Below are 12,991 nucleotides of genomic sequence, written 5' to 3'. Positions count from 1 at the left end.
TTTGTTATAAAGCAGAAACTAACACACCATTGTAAAGCAATTATACTCCAATAAATATGTAAAAAAAAAAAAAGAAAGTAAATGTAAAGTTGTGAGAGAAAATAAAAATAAAGTGACAGGGAAAACAAAACAAAAAAAAAGAGAATGGCAGAGAATGACCTGGCACCCAGTCATGGCCAAGTCATTGAACTAACCCAGGACCTGCAGGCTGACTTCCAGGATTCTCAGGTTATGCAAGATAATTCAATGACTGTACTGTTTAAGGAATCACACTTGGGGATTTTGGTACTCACCATCAAAAGACTTACTGACCAACACTTTCCTCTACATTATCTTATTTGCTCATCAGTACACAGGTAGTTGTGACCATCGTATTAGGGAAGAGGAAGTTGGAGCTCAGGAAGTTGAAGAGGTTAGATGCCAGGACTAGTAAATAGTGGGACTGAAACCCCATTTATCATCTACCCCTCTCTGCCTGCTGGTCTAAATTCATTCAGCTTTCAGATCCCCGAACTTCAGGAGCACTGCTGCAAATCTTCAAAGCTAATGTGTAAAAGTCCAATTCAACAATTCCAAAATATATCCGTGAAAGGAATGCCCCAACAGTCGGCTCATTCTAAACATGCTGCTATTATTATAAAGCTCTCCTAAACTTCTGCAAAAAAAACAAGGAAAAAAAAAAGAGTGGAGAAATAAAGTGAGCATGCCAGGAAGTAACTGTAAACTTTTTTGGTTTGGGAGCCAGGAAATGTCAAGGAAACAAATGTAGCTATGATTTATACTCCATCTCCAGTTGTGCTATGGGACTCAAAAATTGCCATTTTTATTAAAGCATACACCTTAGAGCAGTCCTGATAAGTGACAAGCTGCCACAGAGGCCAAGAAAAGCTACATTTGATTCCTGATTTGGGTTTTATGGTAACTTAGTCAATATATATAGTTGATGGTAGGGAAGGAAAGGGCTTGAATTTTACCCTGAGTCTCTGGGCTTTTCTTGTTTTCAAACTGATTGGTCTGGAGAATGGAAGACCAACAGCCAACAATAAATCCATTGTAAGCTGAAAATAGTTTCCTCTGAATACAACTAAATATTTCTTTAATCCTTGCATTAAAGTTTTTACTGTGGTATAGCAGCTATTTTATTTACTCTAAAATTTAAGCTTTTGTAGTACTGTAACTATAGGTATAACTAATGGGGGGGTTGATTACCGAGGCAAGCTTTTTAAAGCACTTTAAAAGCATAATATCATATGCTTGTTTTGCATTTATATTTTTGGGTCATACTGAAGATACTATTGTTAATGACTCTTGCTCAAAAATCTTGCTTTTATTTTCTGAAAACCATTTCTTTATTTTGTACCATGGGAAGGGTCTTTAATAATCATGAGTTATCATGAATATTCCTTTTTTGTAGCTTCTATATCTACATCATCAGGCACATCAGCCAGTCCCAAAGAAGTTATTTCACAGTTCTGTTCCCAAGGGAACAAAGACAGTGGGTCCAATATTAACAGTGGCTTCTGTTGGCTTATTTTTTATTTTTTTCTGACATTAAAGTTGTGTATGGTTGGCAAGGATTTCTATTCTCTGAAAACAAGCTTGTTGGTAAAAGGACAAGCTGCAGGCATCCTCACATACACAGCTACTTCAGCACAGGCTGAAAGGATGCTTCACTGCGAACAAATTAGAACTGAAAAACATGTTCAAGTACAAAGGTTCTTTCTTTAAGAGATTTTCAGTTCATTATTTATTTGTCCTTCATATCAAATAGTTTTTCTAAATTATCTTCACATCTATTTAAACCCAATTACCAACTCCCACTATGCACCTCCCATGAGTCACCTCATCTCAGCCAGGGACTCTCAGGGTCACTGGCCAGGCCATGTACATTTCTCATCCAGTGACATTTGTGAGAAGAATGGCTAGGAGCAGGAACAGACTGGTGCCCTGGGAAAGAGATGCCTTTTCACAGGGACACTGAAACAGTCAGAAGCTGAACCCCAACTGCATTCATAGTGTGGCATCTCAGATGCTCCAAGTAGAGACTCCTCAACACCAAACTTGGTTAGCTAGTAGCACAAGCATTAGGATGTGTCCTATGCTAATGATGTAGCCTGCAGAATGGTACAGCAAATTTCAAGTGGCAATCCCAGGATTTGAAATTTTCCCTTCCCCTTACTAATGAAGAGGAAAGAAGTGGGGGAGGTGGCGTGGGGGGGGGGTGGTATGGAGAGAGAGAGAGAGAGAAACAGAGAGGGAGAGAGAGGGGGAATACTCTGCCCAATAACTCCTTGGAAGCAGGATGAAGCCTCCTATGATCTGCATAGTTCAGGACTCGAATCTCAGCAGTGGCTGCTTTCCCAGCACTCTCCTCCCTATTAGAATGGACACAATTTGCAAGTTTCTTCTAAAAGGTTTTACTGGGATTTCTGATTTACTCAATCAAAGCTTGCAGTTTATTTTTTATTAAGTAAAAGGGGCCCCCCATTCGAAAGAACAGCCACAGTTATAGCACTAACAGGTAGAAATTTTACTGGCCCTCCATAAATCAATTCAATACCCTTGTCTCTAAGGATTTGCCAAAAGGTAATGGGCTGCAATTATGAAACCATCACCAGGAGTTGCCAGCAGAGATTTCTAAAGTCTGCAGGCACTTTCAAGAGGAACATAGGAAATCATTTCATGAAGCAGCAATTTTGCCCAAAACCAAGTTAGAAGAGATGTAACACTGGCTTAAATTAAAGTGACTAAGAAATAGGTATGGTGAACACAAAGGCATGGTACAGTTTTCTCCCATTCACCTTAAAGAATCCAAATTAACTAAAAAATGGATACACAGCTACATTAATAAAGATCACAGCTGGGCACAGTTCAGGGGAAATGGTAGTAACAGCCCTGCCCATCTTCTCCTCTACCTTGAAACACTGTGGTGCTATTCATACTACAGTTGAGGATGCCCTTTTGGGGAATATGCTTGTGATCTTGGGGTAGCTGCCTTTCCTAGGAAGAAGAGGATGGCTCAGGCAAGGGAGGCCAGCACAAGCAGGGGTGCTCTGGCCAGTCTACCACCACTGTTCTATGGGGAGGTGCCCTGCTGGAGGTTTTGATCAGCATGATGGGTGAGAGATTTGAAGTCTCACATGTGGCTCCTGCTTTGAAGACACATAGCAGCAACCTTAACAGAAGTGTCAGAGAGTCTCATATGATGCTTCCAGCAAGGAAACTCAGCATCTGCTGTGTCCACAATGCCCAGGTGGCATCGCCTAGGTGGCGTCGACCGAATCCAGAATCTGTACTTTTTGGCCCGGACTGTTTTTTATTCCCCTCACCCTGCCAAGCTGATGTTGGCACCCCCTCAGGTCTGGGATGCCCTGGGTGAGCGCTGAGCCCAAGCAGCCCCAGGCACAGCACAGCATCTCCAAGATGGAGCTGTTCTGAAACACTTTCCTGAGGGGCCGGAGGGTGGACAGCGCAGGCTGGATTAACCATGCCCCTCCAAGGGCCCCGGCCAGGGTCTGACTGAGGTTTCCTGCCACCAGGAAACCTCCGGTCTGCTGGGAGCCCCACACCTCTGCAGGTATATCAGCGTTGGGAACAGTAGCTGCTACCAGTGACAGAAGTCACCACACACTTCCCGCAAAAGCTTCTTCATTATCCTGGCACAGGTAGGAAGGCAGGCGCTTAACGCAGGCGGGAAGCCACCGGTCCGAGCGCACACACCCGTGGAGACCCGCCCCCAGATCTGTTATTTCAAAGTTCTCAGTCCTTCCTCTTCCTCCCCCTGCTCGTCCCCGAAACAGCACTTCTAGGTTGTTTTTCACGCAGGCCGACCCTGAGGCTGGAGCGGGAACAGCAGGACCCCTCGGCCGCCAGCACCCCAGCCTCCCTCAGCACCCCACCCCACCCCCGGCCCCGCGCAGGCTGCTCGGACGGACTCGGGCGCTCACGGCTGGCGAGCGACCTTTCCTCACCGCAACGGCTCCCGGCGCACGGACACTCTCAGCCCTGCGCTCGGCGACTTACCTCGCGCAGCAGGCGCTCCAGTTGTGGCTCGGCCCAGGCGACCAGGGTGTCCGGCGACCCCGCGCGCCACAGCAGCTCCCGCTCTTCCTCGAGCGCCGCCACCCGGCCCTGCAGCGCGGCCGCCTGGACGCCCAGCAGCAGGCAGGCGGCCGCCGAGCCGGCGGAAAGCAGCAGGCACAGCGCGCTCACCGCCCAGGCCCCGGCTGCCGTCGCGGGACGCCCCGCGCCGCCGCCGCCGCCCGTCCGGCAGCCCTTACGCGCGTCGCCGCCGGCGCACTGGCCTGGACTCATGGTGTGCTCGTCGCGGGTGGACTCTCAGAGGGGACGGTGCAGAGAGCCGGGGTCGCTGGCTGAGCGTGCTGGAGCGTGCTGGAGAGCCCGAGGCACGAGGTCGGCCCGGCGCGGGGCTTGGCCTCCAGGCAGCAGCGGACCGCGGCGCACGCCCCCTTCCCGGCAGCCAGCTCCTCCACAGCGGCCACTTTGGGCAGTTTCCTCTATGCAAATAGACCCTGCCAGAAAAGGAGCCGGGACCCACCCAGGGGAGGAGCGGCCAGGCCTGCCCCGCGCGGCGAGGGGGCGGGGGCGGGGGCGGAAACGGAGCTGGCTAGCCCCACAGCGCGTACCTGGCTGACCCCGCGCGCAGCACGCACCTCCGCCCTCACCTGGACGCCAGGCTGCACCCTGGACGCCGGGCTGCACCCACTCCCGCGCATGCACCTCTGCGACTCCTCAGCCCGAGTTCCAGCTGCAATCCCAAGAGGTCTGTGGTGCACCCAGAGACTCAGAGCGCCTTCTGCAGCCTACCCCTGGCTGCGGCATCATTCATTTGTTGGGAAAATTCCCCTCGACTTGTAAATTAACCTGACACTTTGAAGTGTCAGAAGTTTTGAAGTACGAAACTTCAAACCCTGTGGAAAACTTAGTGAATCCTTTCTAGATGGTGCCCTAGCGCCGCTTGGTGGTGGAAAGCGACCTCTTGTGCATTCATACGCAGTCAGGGTCGGGATTGAGCCTAGTGGAAGGATGCCTCTTAGAATATTTAATACTCTCACCATTTATTATGTGCCAGACAGGCGGTGCTGGAAACAAATTGTAAGACCTTGTTCCTGACCTAGAGAATTCTTTCATTTGAGAAAATTTAGGCTTTAACAAATGCAAAAGATAGGGAAAAAGAACTCCAACTTTTGATGAGCTGATGGCTTAATTCTGTACTGGAAACACAACTTGGCCAAAAATAATCATCTAGTATGCACCACATTTAACCTATACTGCGATTCTGATGCAAATGTACACCACAGGGTTAAAGTAGGAAAGCCTGAATGAGAATCAAATGGCCCGAACAGTCTTTTTCAAGAAAGGGGGGCAAGGCTGGAAGTCAAGCACATTCTCTGCTGGCTCAGATTCCTACCAGGCATATTGTATCCTAAAATGGGTCCCACATAACTCTCCCACTAACTCCAGTAATAATCAAATAAAAACAACAGACTTGCTTGGACCTTTGTAATTTGGGCAAATCCACAGCCGGTTTTGAAAAAAAGACCTGTTATATCTTCCCACCCTCTGGGTATCTTTGGATTTATTAGCGTCTTTGGACAGCTCTTAACACTGTTGAGGACTTTCAGCTGACATATTCCTCCTTAATCCCTTAATTTGGAGGGGAAAATTACCTCCAAGATTGGAATAAAACAAGTGGTTGGCATCTCACCTCTGCAACTTTGTAGCTGTGACCTTAGGTAACTTGGGGTCACAGTTAAGTGGTTATACAGAGATAGGTCTTGCTAAGATCTAGCATATGCCCAATAAGTAGTTTGAAAAGTACTTGCTCAGCAAACTGGATTGTCTTCTTTGAAAAGAGGCCAACACCATATTACAAGTTGGCACATCATTCTTGCTACAAACACATAGGCAAATTGCCCATCACCTGCATGTATTGTTCACCATATTCCAGAAGCTTCTGTGTATTAAACAAGCCAAGCTCATTGGTCTCTTTGGCCTTTGCCCTTGCCTACAGCCTCACTATCTGGAATATCCTGCTCTCAGATCTTTGAGCAAGCTCCTCCTTCAGGTCAAGGTCCCAGGTCCTCAAACCTCACTATCTCCAAAAGACCTGTCCAATCTAAGGAGGCTTCACTCGCAGGCCTCAGAAGGATTACTCAGGAAGATAATTTATCACTGTTTGAAGTTACCTTTTTATTAACAAGACAAAGTTACCCATTTGTCTTGTTCGCCCCTGTTTTCTCAAAGAGCGGTACAGGATCTGGCAAATATTTGTCAAGTGAATTAAGGAAGGGCAAAAATATGTTTACTGCCTACAGCTTAATTTAAAAGACAAGGCAGAAAATACTCTATTTTGTAAGTTGAGGTCCTGGAAGGAACAGATGGCATCCTCAGACTGAAGACAGTCTGACTGTAGAGACTGTCTACATGGTGGGGCAGATTAAGGGAAGCCAACAGGGGATGTTGAAGAAGCACTCTGGAGTATAAACAGTGGGAGGCCATTACCATCTCTAGCTACAGGGGGGAGAAGGAGGAACTGTGTGGGAACCCTGTGAATGCTCGGAGCTAGACAAAGGTCAGCTCAACAGGAGCTGTGGCCTTTGGTCAAGGGATACCACTTCTGCAAAACCATGGCTTGGAAGGTAAGGAGCTGGGGGATAATCTCTCTCTCCTCTTAACTCTCTGATCTGCTGGTCCTCCCACTGACCAAACCTACAGGGCAAGGGAGCCCAGATGATGCAATGCAAAGAGGTCAGCCTCCTAAGGGCAGAGAGCTGAGTCAGAGTGGTGGAGAGCAGATCTGGGGGGTGGGCAGGAATCCACTGCATTCCCTAACATGCATATAGATTACCAAGGTCAATCTAGCTACTGCTGCCTCTGAAATGGCTAACCTGTCAGCGATAGGCACTAGTCCTCAGGCTACTTGGTGGCAAATCAACTACTTTGGACTCTCTTCATCCCAGAAGGGCCAGCAATTTGTCCCTCACAGGGGTGGATAGCTATACTAGGTATGGGCTTGTCTTCCCTGTTTGCAGAGCCTCAGCCAGCACCACTATCCATACAGATTCCCCATTCCACAGGTATGGAGTCGTATATAACAGAGCATCTGACCAGGGAACCCACTTTACAGCAGAGTAAGGGGGGGAGTGAGCCCATGACCATGGAATCCACTGGTTGTATTACATCCTGCACCAGCCAGAAGCAGCCAGCCTCACAGAACACTGGAACTGCCTTTTGAAGGCACAGGTGAAGCACCAACTCAGAGTATTCAGAAAAAATATGCTAAAAGACTGCAGTGCCATCTTTCAGGATGTGGAATACACATTAAGAGGGACCTCGGGCTTCCCTGGTGGTGCAGTGGTTGAGAGTCCGCCTGCCGATGCAGGAGACACGGGTTCGTGCCCCGTTCCGGGAAGATCCCACATGCTGCGGAGCCTCTGGGCCTGTGAGCCATGGCCGCTGAGCCTGCGCGTCCGGAGCCTGTGCTCCACAACGGAAGAAGCCGCGACGGCGAGAGGCCCACGTACTGCAAAAAAATAAAAAATAATAAAATTCAAAGCTCATGATAAAAAAAAGCAGCACTGTTTTTTTTTAAGTTAAAAAAAACCTTTTCATTTATATTTGTAATGGGAAACATTTTAAGTCACTGGGAGGAGGGGGTGCATGGGAACTCCTCCAAATCTACAATTAATCTTTAATCTCATTACATGTAACTGCTGTTGATAGTATCTAAAGAACTAGACCTATGAGGTGTCTGCTCCTTTGGGATATTTAGGATGGTTTCAAGTCTTTACAATTAAATCTATGCTAAAGTCTTTTAATTATATATAACTTCTCCCCAGAATTGCAACATTTAAAAACAAACTAAAACCAGGAAAGGAGTGAATGTAAGAAAATACATCTGAATAGTTGACCATTCTTGATTGGTTAAAAAAAGAAAAATTCTTTGAAAAATTCTATTCCCCCTTCCAGTTTCAGTGAAATGTAGCAATAAAAACTGCTATGATAGGGAATCAAAAGTAGAATTCTTGGGCTTCCCTGGTGGCGCAGTGGTTGAGAGTCCGCCTGCCGATGCAGGGGACACGGGTTCGTGCCCCGGTCCGGGAAGATCCCACATGCCGCGAAGCGGCTAGGCCCGTGAGCCATAGCTGCTGAGCCTGCGCGTCCGGAGCCTGTAAAAAAGTAGAATTCTTGATAGTTTTGTAATTCCTGGTGCCCTAAAGAGGAACAACCAACATTACTGGGAAAATTTTAAAAAAATATGAAGTCACCTGGGTTAAAGCATTTATAGAAAGTAAAGTAACTGCTATTTACTAGGGGTTAACGCATTTATAGAAAACAAAGTACATAACTGCTATTGACTAGTGGGACTACTAAAAGCCAGGTAATCTGCTAGATTAAAAAATTTTTAAAAAATTTTTGGCTGTGTTGGGTCTTTGTTGCTGCCAGCGGGCTTTCTCTAGTTGCGGTGCGCAGGCTTCTCACTGTTGTGGCTTCTCTTGTTGCAGAGCACGGGCTCTAGGTGCATGGACTTCAGTAGTTGCAGTGCGTGGGCTCAGTAGTTGTGGCGCACGGGCTTAGTTGCTCCGCGGCATGTGGTATTTTCCCGGACCAGGGATTGAACCTGTGTCCCCTGCATTGGCTATTGGATAACAGATATTATCCCTAAGTAATTCCAAGTAAGGAAGTGTAGTTACTTTAAAGTAACTTACTCCTCCAAACACAGAGAAGACCTGGGACTAAAGTTGAAACCATGCTGGTAAGAAGTCTGAGCTCTTTTAATTCATTGAACTGCTATCCCAAAGAATTGACAGGTAAGAAATGAACAAAAAGGGTCGGGATGCTTCTTTATATTTCAATTTCAATCTACAGGCTTGACTAGATCCAAATTCAATTTTTTTGTTTTAAAGGCAGTGATACCCCACAGGTGCTGTGTATTTCCTACTGCATCACCTCAGACGCATATCAACACATCCATCTGGTTGCCAACCTGAGATTCAGCCTGATCCCTTCATTATAAAGTTCTCCATCAGTTTTCCCCTCATGGTTTTAGCATCCACTGATGATTGGTGCCCAAATATATTATTTCATAAAGAGTAGCAACACAGTGTATTTCTAACATCCCTTCTGTATTTATCAGAAGGAATACTATTAAAAAACTTCATTAACTATCAGTTTACAGGATAAGTGGGGACTAGAGGAAAGGACACCACTCCAATGAAATATTGAGTATGGGAAATTCTCTCAAGACAAATGACCAAGTTTCAATTAGCAAAGAAATAAAAAGGGGAGAAAAAAAGGCACATAGTGATTAAGAGATCTGAGACAAATTAGCTATGTGTGGACCCTGACTCGGTACTGATTCAAACTAACTTAAAATAACTCTTTAGACAATCATGAAACTTTATAGACTCTACCAGATAAGGAATTATTTTGTTAGGTGTGATACTGGCACTAAAAACTCACGTTAAAAGATATACAGTACAGAAATATGGATGAAATGGTATCTGACATTTGTACTTAAATGCAACAGGAAAATAAGTTGGGGAACTGATGAAACAAAATTTGCAAAATGTTTTTAATTTTTTAAGCTGGGCTATATATAGAGGTTCATTATTCAACTTTTGCATTTTATTTTTAATAATCACTAACATAAAACTGGCCGCAAAGGCTGGACTGGCCAAGGAGTTATAAAGCCAACCTGACTTAAAACTTTACCTTCCCTCTATAAAAATATGGAAAAAATAAAACCAATTAACCAACTAAACTTTAGATTAAGGATTTAGCTGGATATAGCAACTTCTCAAAAATCGTGATCAAATGATCAACTTTTAAGAATTAAAATTATTTCTACCTATTTATTTGCAAACGTGCAACCTACTAAGCCAACAATTACTGATGTTATTAATACTGTTATTGACTCATGAATTCTTCTGTTCTATTTGAAAAGGTCGCCTTTTTTTGTTGTTGGCTGCTTGGCATGTGGGATCTTAGTTCCCTAACCAGGGATTGAACCAGTGCCCCCTGCAGTGGAAGCAGAGTCCTAACCACTGGACCACCAGGGAATTCCCTGAAAATGCAGTTTGTTAAACAAAGTACTAGATGTTCAAATTTACAAAATTTTTAAAACTTATTTATTTTTGGCTGTGTTGGGTCTTCATTGCTGCGTGCAGGCTTTCTCTAGTTGCGGTGAGTGGGGACTACTCTTCGTTGTGGTGTGCAGGCTTCTCATTGCGGTGGTTTCTCTTATGGAGCATGGGCTCTAGGCACGCAGTCTTCAGTACTTGCAGCACACGGGCATGCGGTCTTCAGTACTTGCAGCACATGGGCATGCCGTCTTCAGTACTTGCAGCACATGGGCTCAGTAATTGTGGCTCTTGGGCTCTAGAGCTCAGGCTCAGCAGTTGTGGCACACCAACTTAGTTGCTTCACGCCATGTGGGATCTTCCTGGACCGGGGCTTGAACCCGCATCATCTGCATTAGCAGGTGGATTCTTAACCACTGCACCACCCTGGAAGTCCCTGGATGTTTAAATTTAAAATACCTTACTTGCACCAAATTTTGTGGGAATCAGAAATTTCAAACTGGAAATGAGTTAAAAAGCCAGGCCACGCTGACAAAGTGTTTCTTCATTCCAGGATGTCAAGATAAGTTTAAATACAGGTTATCTGCCTATCTACTTAAAACAGAGTATATTTTCAAATTATCATACCATTTTAACCATTTTGATGGTTGAAGCTATGTATCAACTACTAAAGAAAAACGTGAGAAAAACTGAATCCAAGTAATTAAACTACTAGCCATTACATTCATTTCATCCCATTTCACAGAACCACGAACAAGAATCAAACTTAAGTTTTTAACTCAGTAAGTTGTATTATCACAAGAATGCACAATGCTAGAATCTAGGATACCTGAGTTTAAGTCACAATTCAGCCACAATTATTAGGAGTCGTGGCTGAGTCACTTCTAATTTCTCTAGCATCTAGCCCTTCAAGATTATTCAGAGGAATAGTTTTCAGTTGTACGAACTACAAAACTTCACTGGGTATTTTTCTACTGTCAACTGGGTAAGTCAATTTTATTCGTCTACTCCAAAAATTTTGATGAATGCATGGATGAGAACACCTGAGCTATAAGCAGTAGCAGAAAACACTGGAAATAACCTATTTAGCTGCACTTTTAAAACTAGGTTTGACGTCAGTGGAATTTCTAGAAATAGTAATCTATGAGACATCAAATCATGAGGGAAAATACCCAGTTACAAACGATCCATATTTATACACCGGCCATTCTAAACGTTTCCTGTTAGTGCTGAAGCTCCCAACACTGTCAAATAAAAACCTGGCGCTTTCAGAAATTGAGTTCAGAAGTACAAGGAAAAAGGCAATTAAGAGTAGGAACCTGAGAGTTCACAGAAGATGGGAAGGAAGGTTAGCAGTAGACACTCATATGATACCAGAGATACCATCCTCACCACTAAACTTTTCTTCTATCCTACCTAATTCACTGAAGTTTCACTTTAATTCCTAAACTTCCATGAATTAGGCCTAGGAACTAGCAAATACCCTTAGTGAAGAATGTAAATACTTTTCAGCAGGGAAAGGGGTTAGCAATCATTAACTTCTTAGTAAGAAATAGTGTGGATATTTTTCTTTCCTCCTATATCCTGAGATCAGCTACTCCAAAGGAATGAGTTTCTGATGGGGGAGAAAGTAAACATTAATTTGGGAACTTGGAGCACTTGTAGGGAAAGGTCAGGAGGCTTAGGTAGTAGAGTGGCACCAGCAGTATGGAAATGGAGAGGAAAATAAAGGATGGCTGACTTCTTAATCTCTGTAACGACATTGCTGTGTTAAGGAAAAACCTTTTCTTTACATCAAATGCTCCTTTAAAAAAACCTTATAACATATAACATAGTTATATAACATATAACATATGTAGACTGTAGTTATATAACATATGTAGGCTGCATCAGAGCCCTAAGCATAATTTATGCAGTGATTCTACGGCAAAATTTCAGCTTTCTTAAATTCCTAGTCAACTTCAGGAACATAGCTTTACTATATGTGCAGATGCTACCAGCGGATCATGTAGAGAAACCCACCTTGGTATCACTATTTGTCATACCAAAAAATTACATGCATTTTATGTTCAGAATACAGATAAAACTCAAATCTTTGGTAATGCACTTCAGAAATGGGAATACTTTTAACAAAAAACCTTTATCTGGATAATCAATCATGAATTCTACAACAAAAAACATTTTTACCTGGCAGACTGATCGATAGTTTTTGTTTTTTTTTTACTAAATTAATATTTACCATGTAGTTTTTAATGTGAAAACAGGTAAACAGAAAAAAATACCTACAAACAATAAGTTCATTATGTTAACCAATCAGGGTCTGGAAATTTCTGCAGTTTTCTTCCCAAGTGTTCTCCAATCAAATCTTTTTTTTTTTTTTTCCAGTAAAGAGTAACATAAATACAAATTGTTTAATAATAACCTTAAAGTCTCATAGGCTGAGGTTTAAGTATTTATACTTCATATGGTAAGGAAACAGATATTGGACAATTTCTAGACTCCTGAAGATTTGGCATTAAAAACAAAAACTTCAGTCATCAGAATTCCTATTTCTACATTTGTGACTAACTACATAAATAGCCATTGGAAAACAGGACTTTCCAAGCTAACTTTCCAGTTAGACTTTAATCTTAAACGAAGTGTGTATGTGGTTTTATTAACCTATTACGATGCACAAGTTGGATGTCTTTCCATGAATGCTACTCACCACCACTGACATCACCCAATGAAAAAGAACACAATACTTACAATTTAATGAAATTCCAACAGCAAACAGTTCCTATGGGTTTTGGTTTCTAATACCTGCCTACCTAGAGTTAATAATACTTATTACCCGTTCAACAATTACAGAAAAAACTTTTAAAGCTAAGAAAAGTTTGAGGTAA

The 12,991-nt window shown here is 43.7% G+C and overlaps 1 protein-coding gene across 1 annotated transcript in view; it reads right to left on the bottom strand.

Moving 5' to 3' along the window:
• The window catches only part of COL23A1 (collagen type XXIII alpha 1 chain), a 352,859-nt gene extending 348,319 nt beyond the window's left edge, over nucleotides 1–4,540 (bottom strand). Inside the window, exon 1 of the mRNA XM_067732638.1 lies at nucleotides 4,024–4,540. Coding sequence (XP_067588739.1) covers nucleotides 4,024–4,314 — 291 coding nt within the window. The 5' untranslated portion in view covers nucleotides 4,315–4,540. The remainder of the gene's footprint in view (nucleotides 1–4,023) is intronic.
• Nucleotides 4,541–12,991: the final 8,451 nt, after the last annotated feature.

This window comes from Pseudorca crassidens, chromosome 3 (assembly GCF_039906515.1).
Source record: "Pseudorca crassidens isolate mPseCra1 chromosome 3, mPseCra1.hap1, whole genome shotgun sequence".
Lineage (NCBI taxonomy): Eukaryota > Metazoa > Chordata > Mammalia > Artiodactyla > Delphinidae > Pseudorca > Pseudorca crassidens.
Note: the sequence above shows the minus strand (reverse complement) of the source record. Positions and strands in the feature narration are given on the sequence as shown.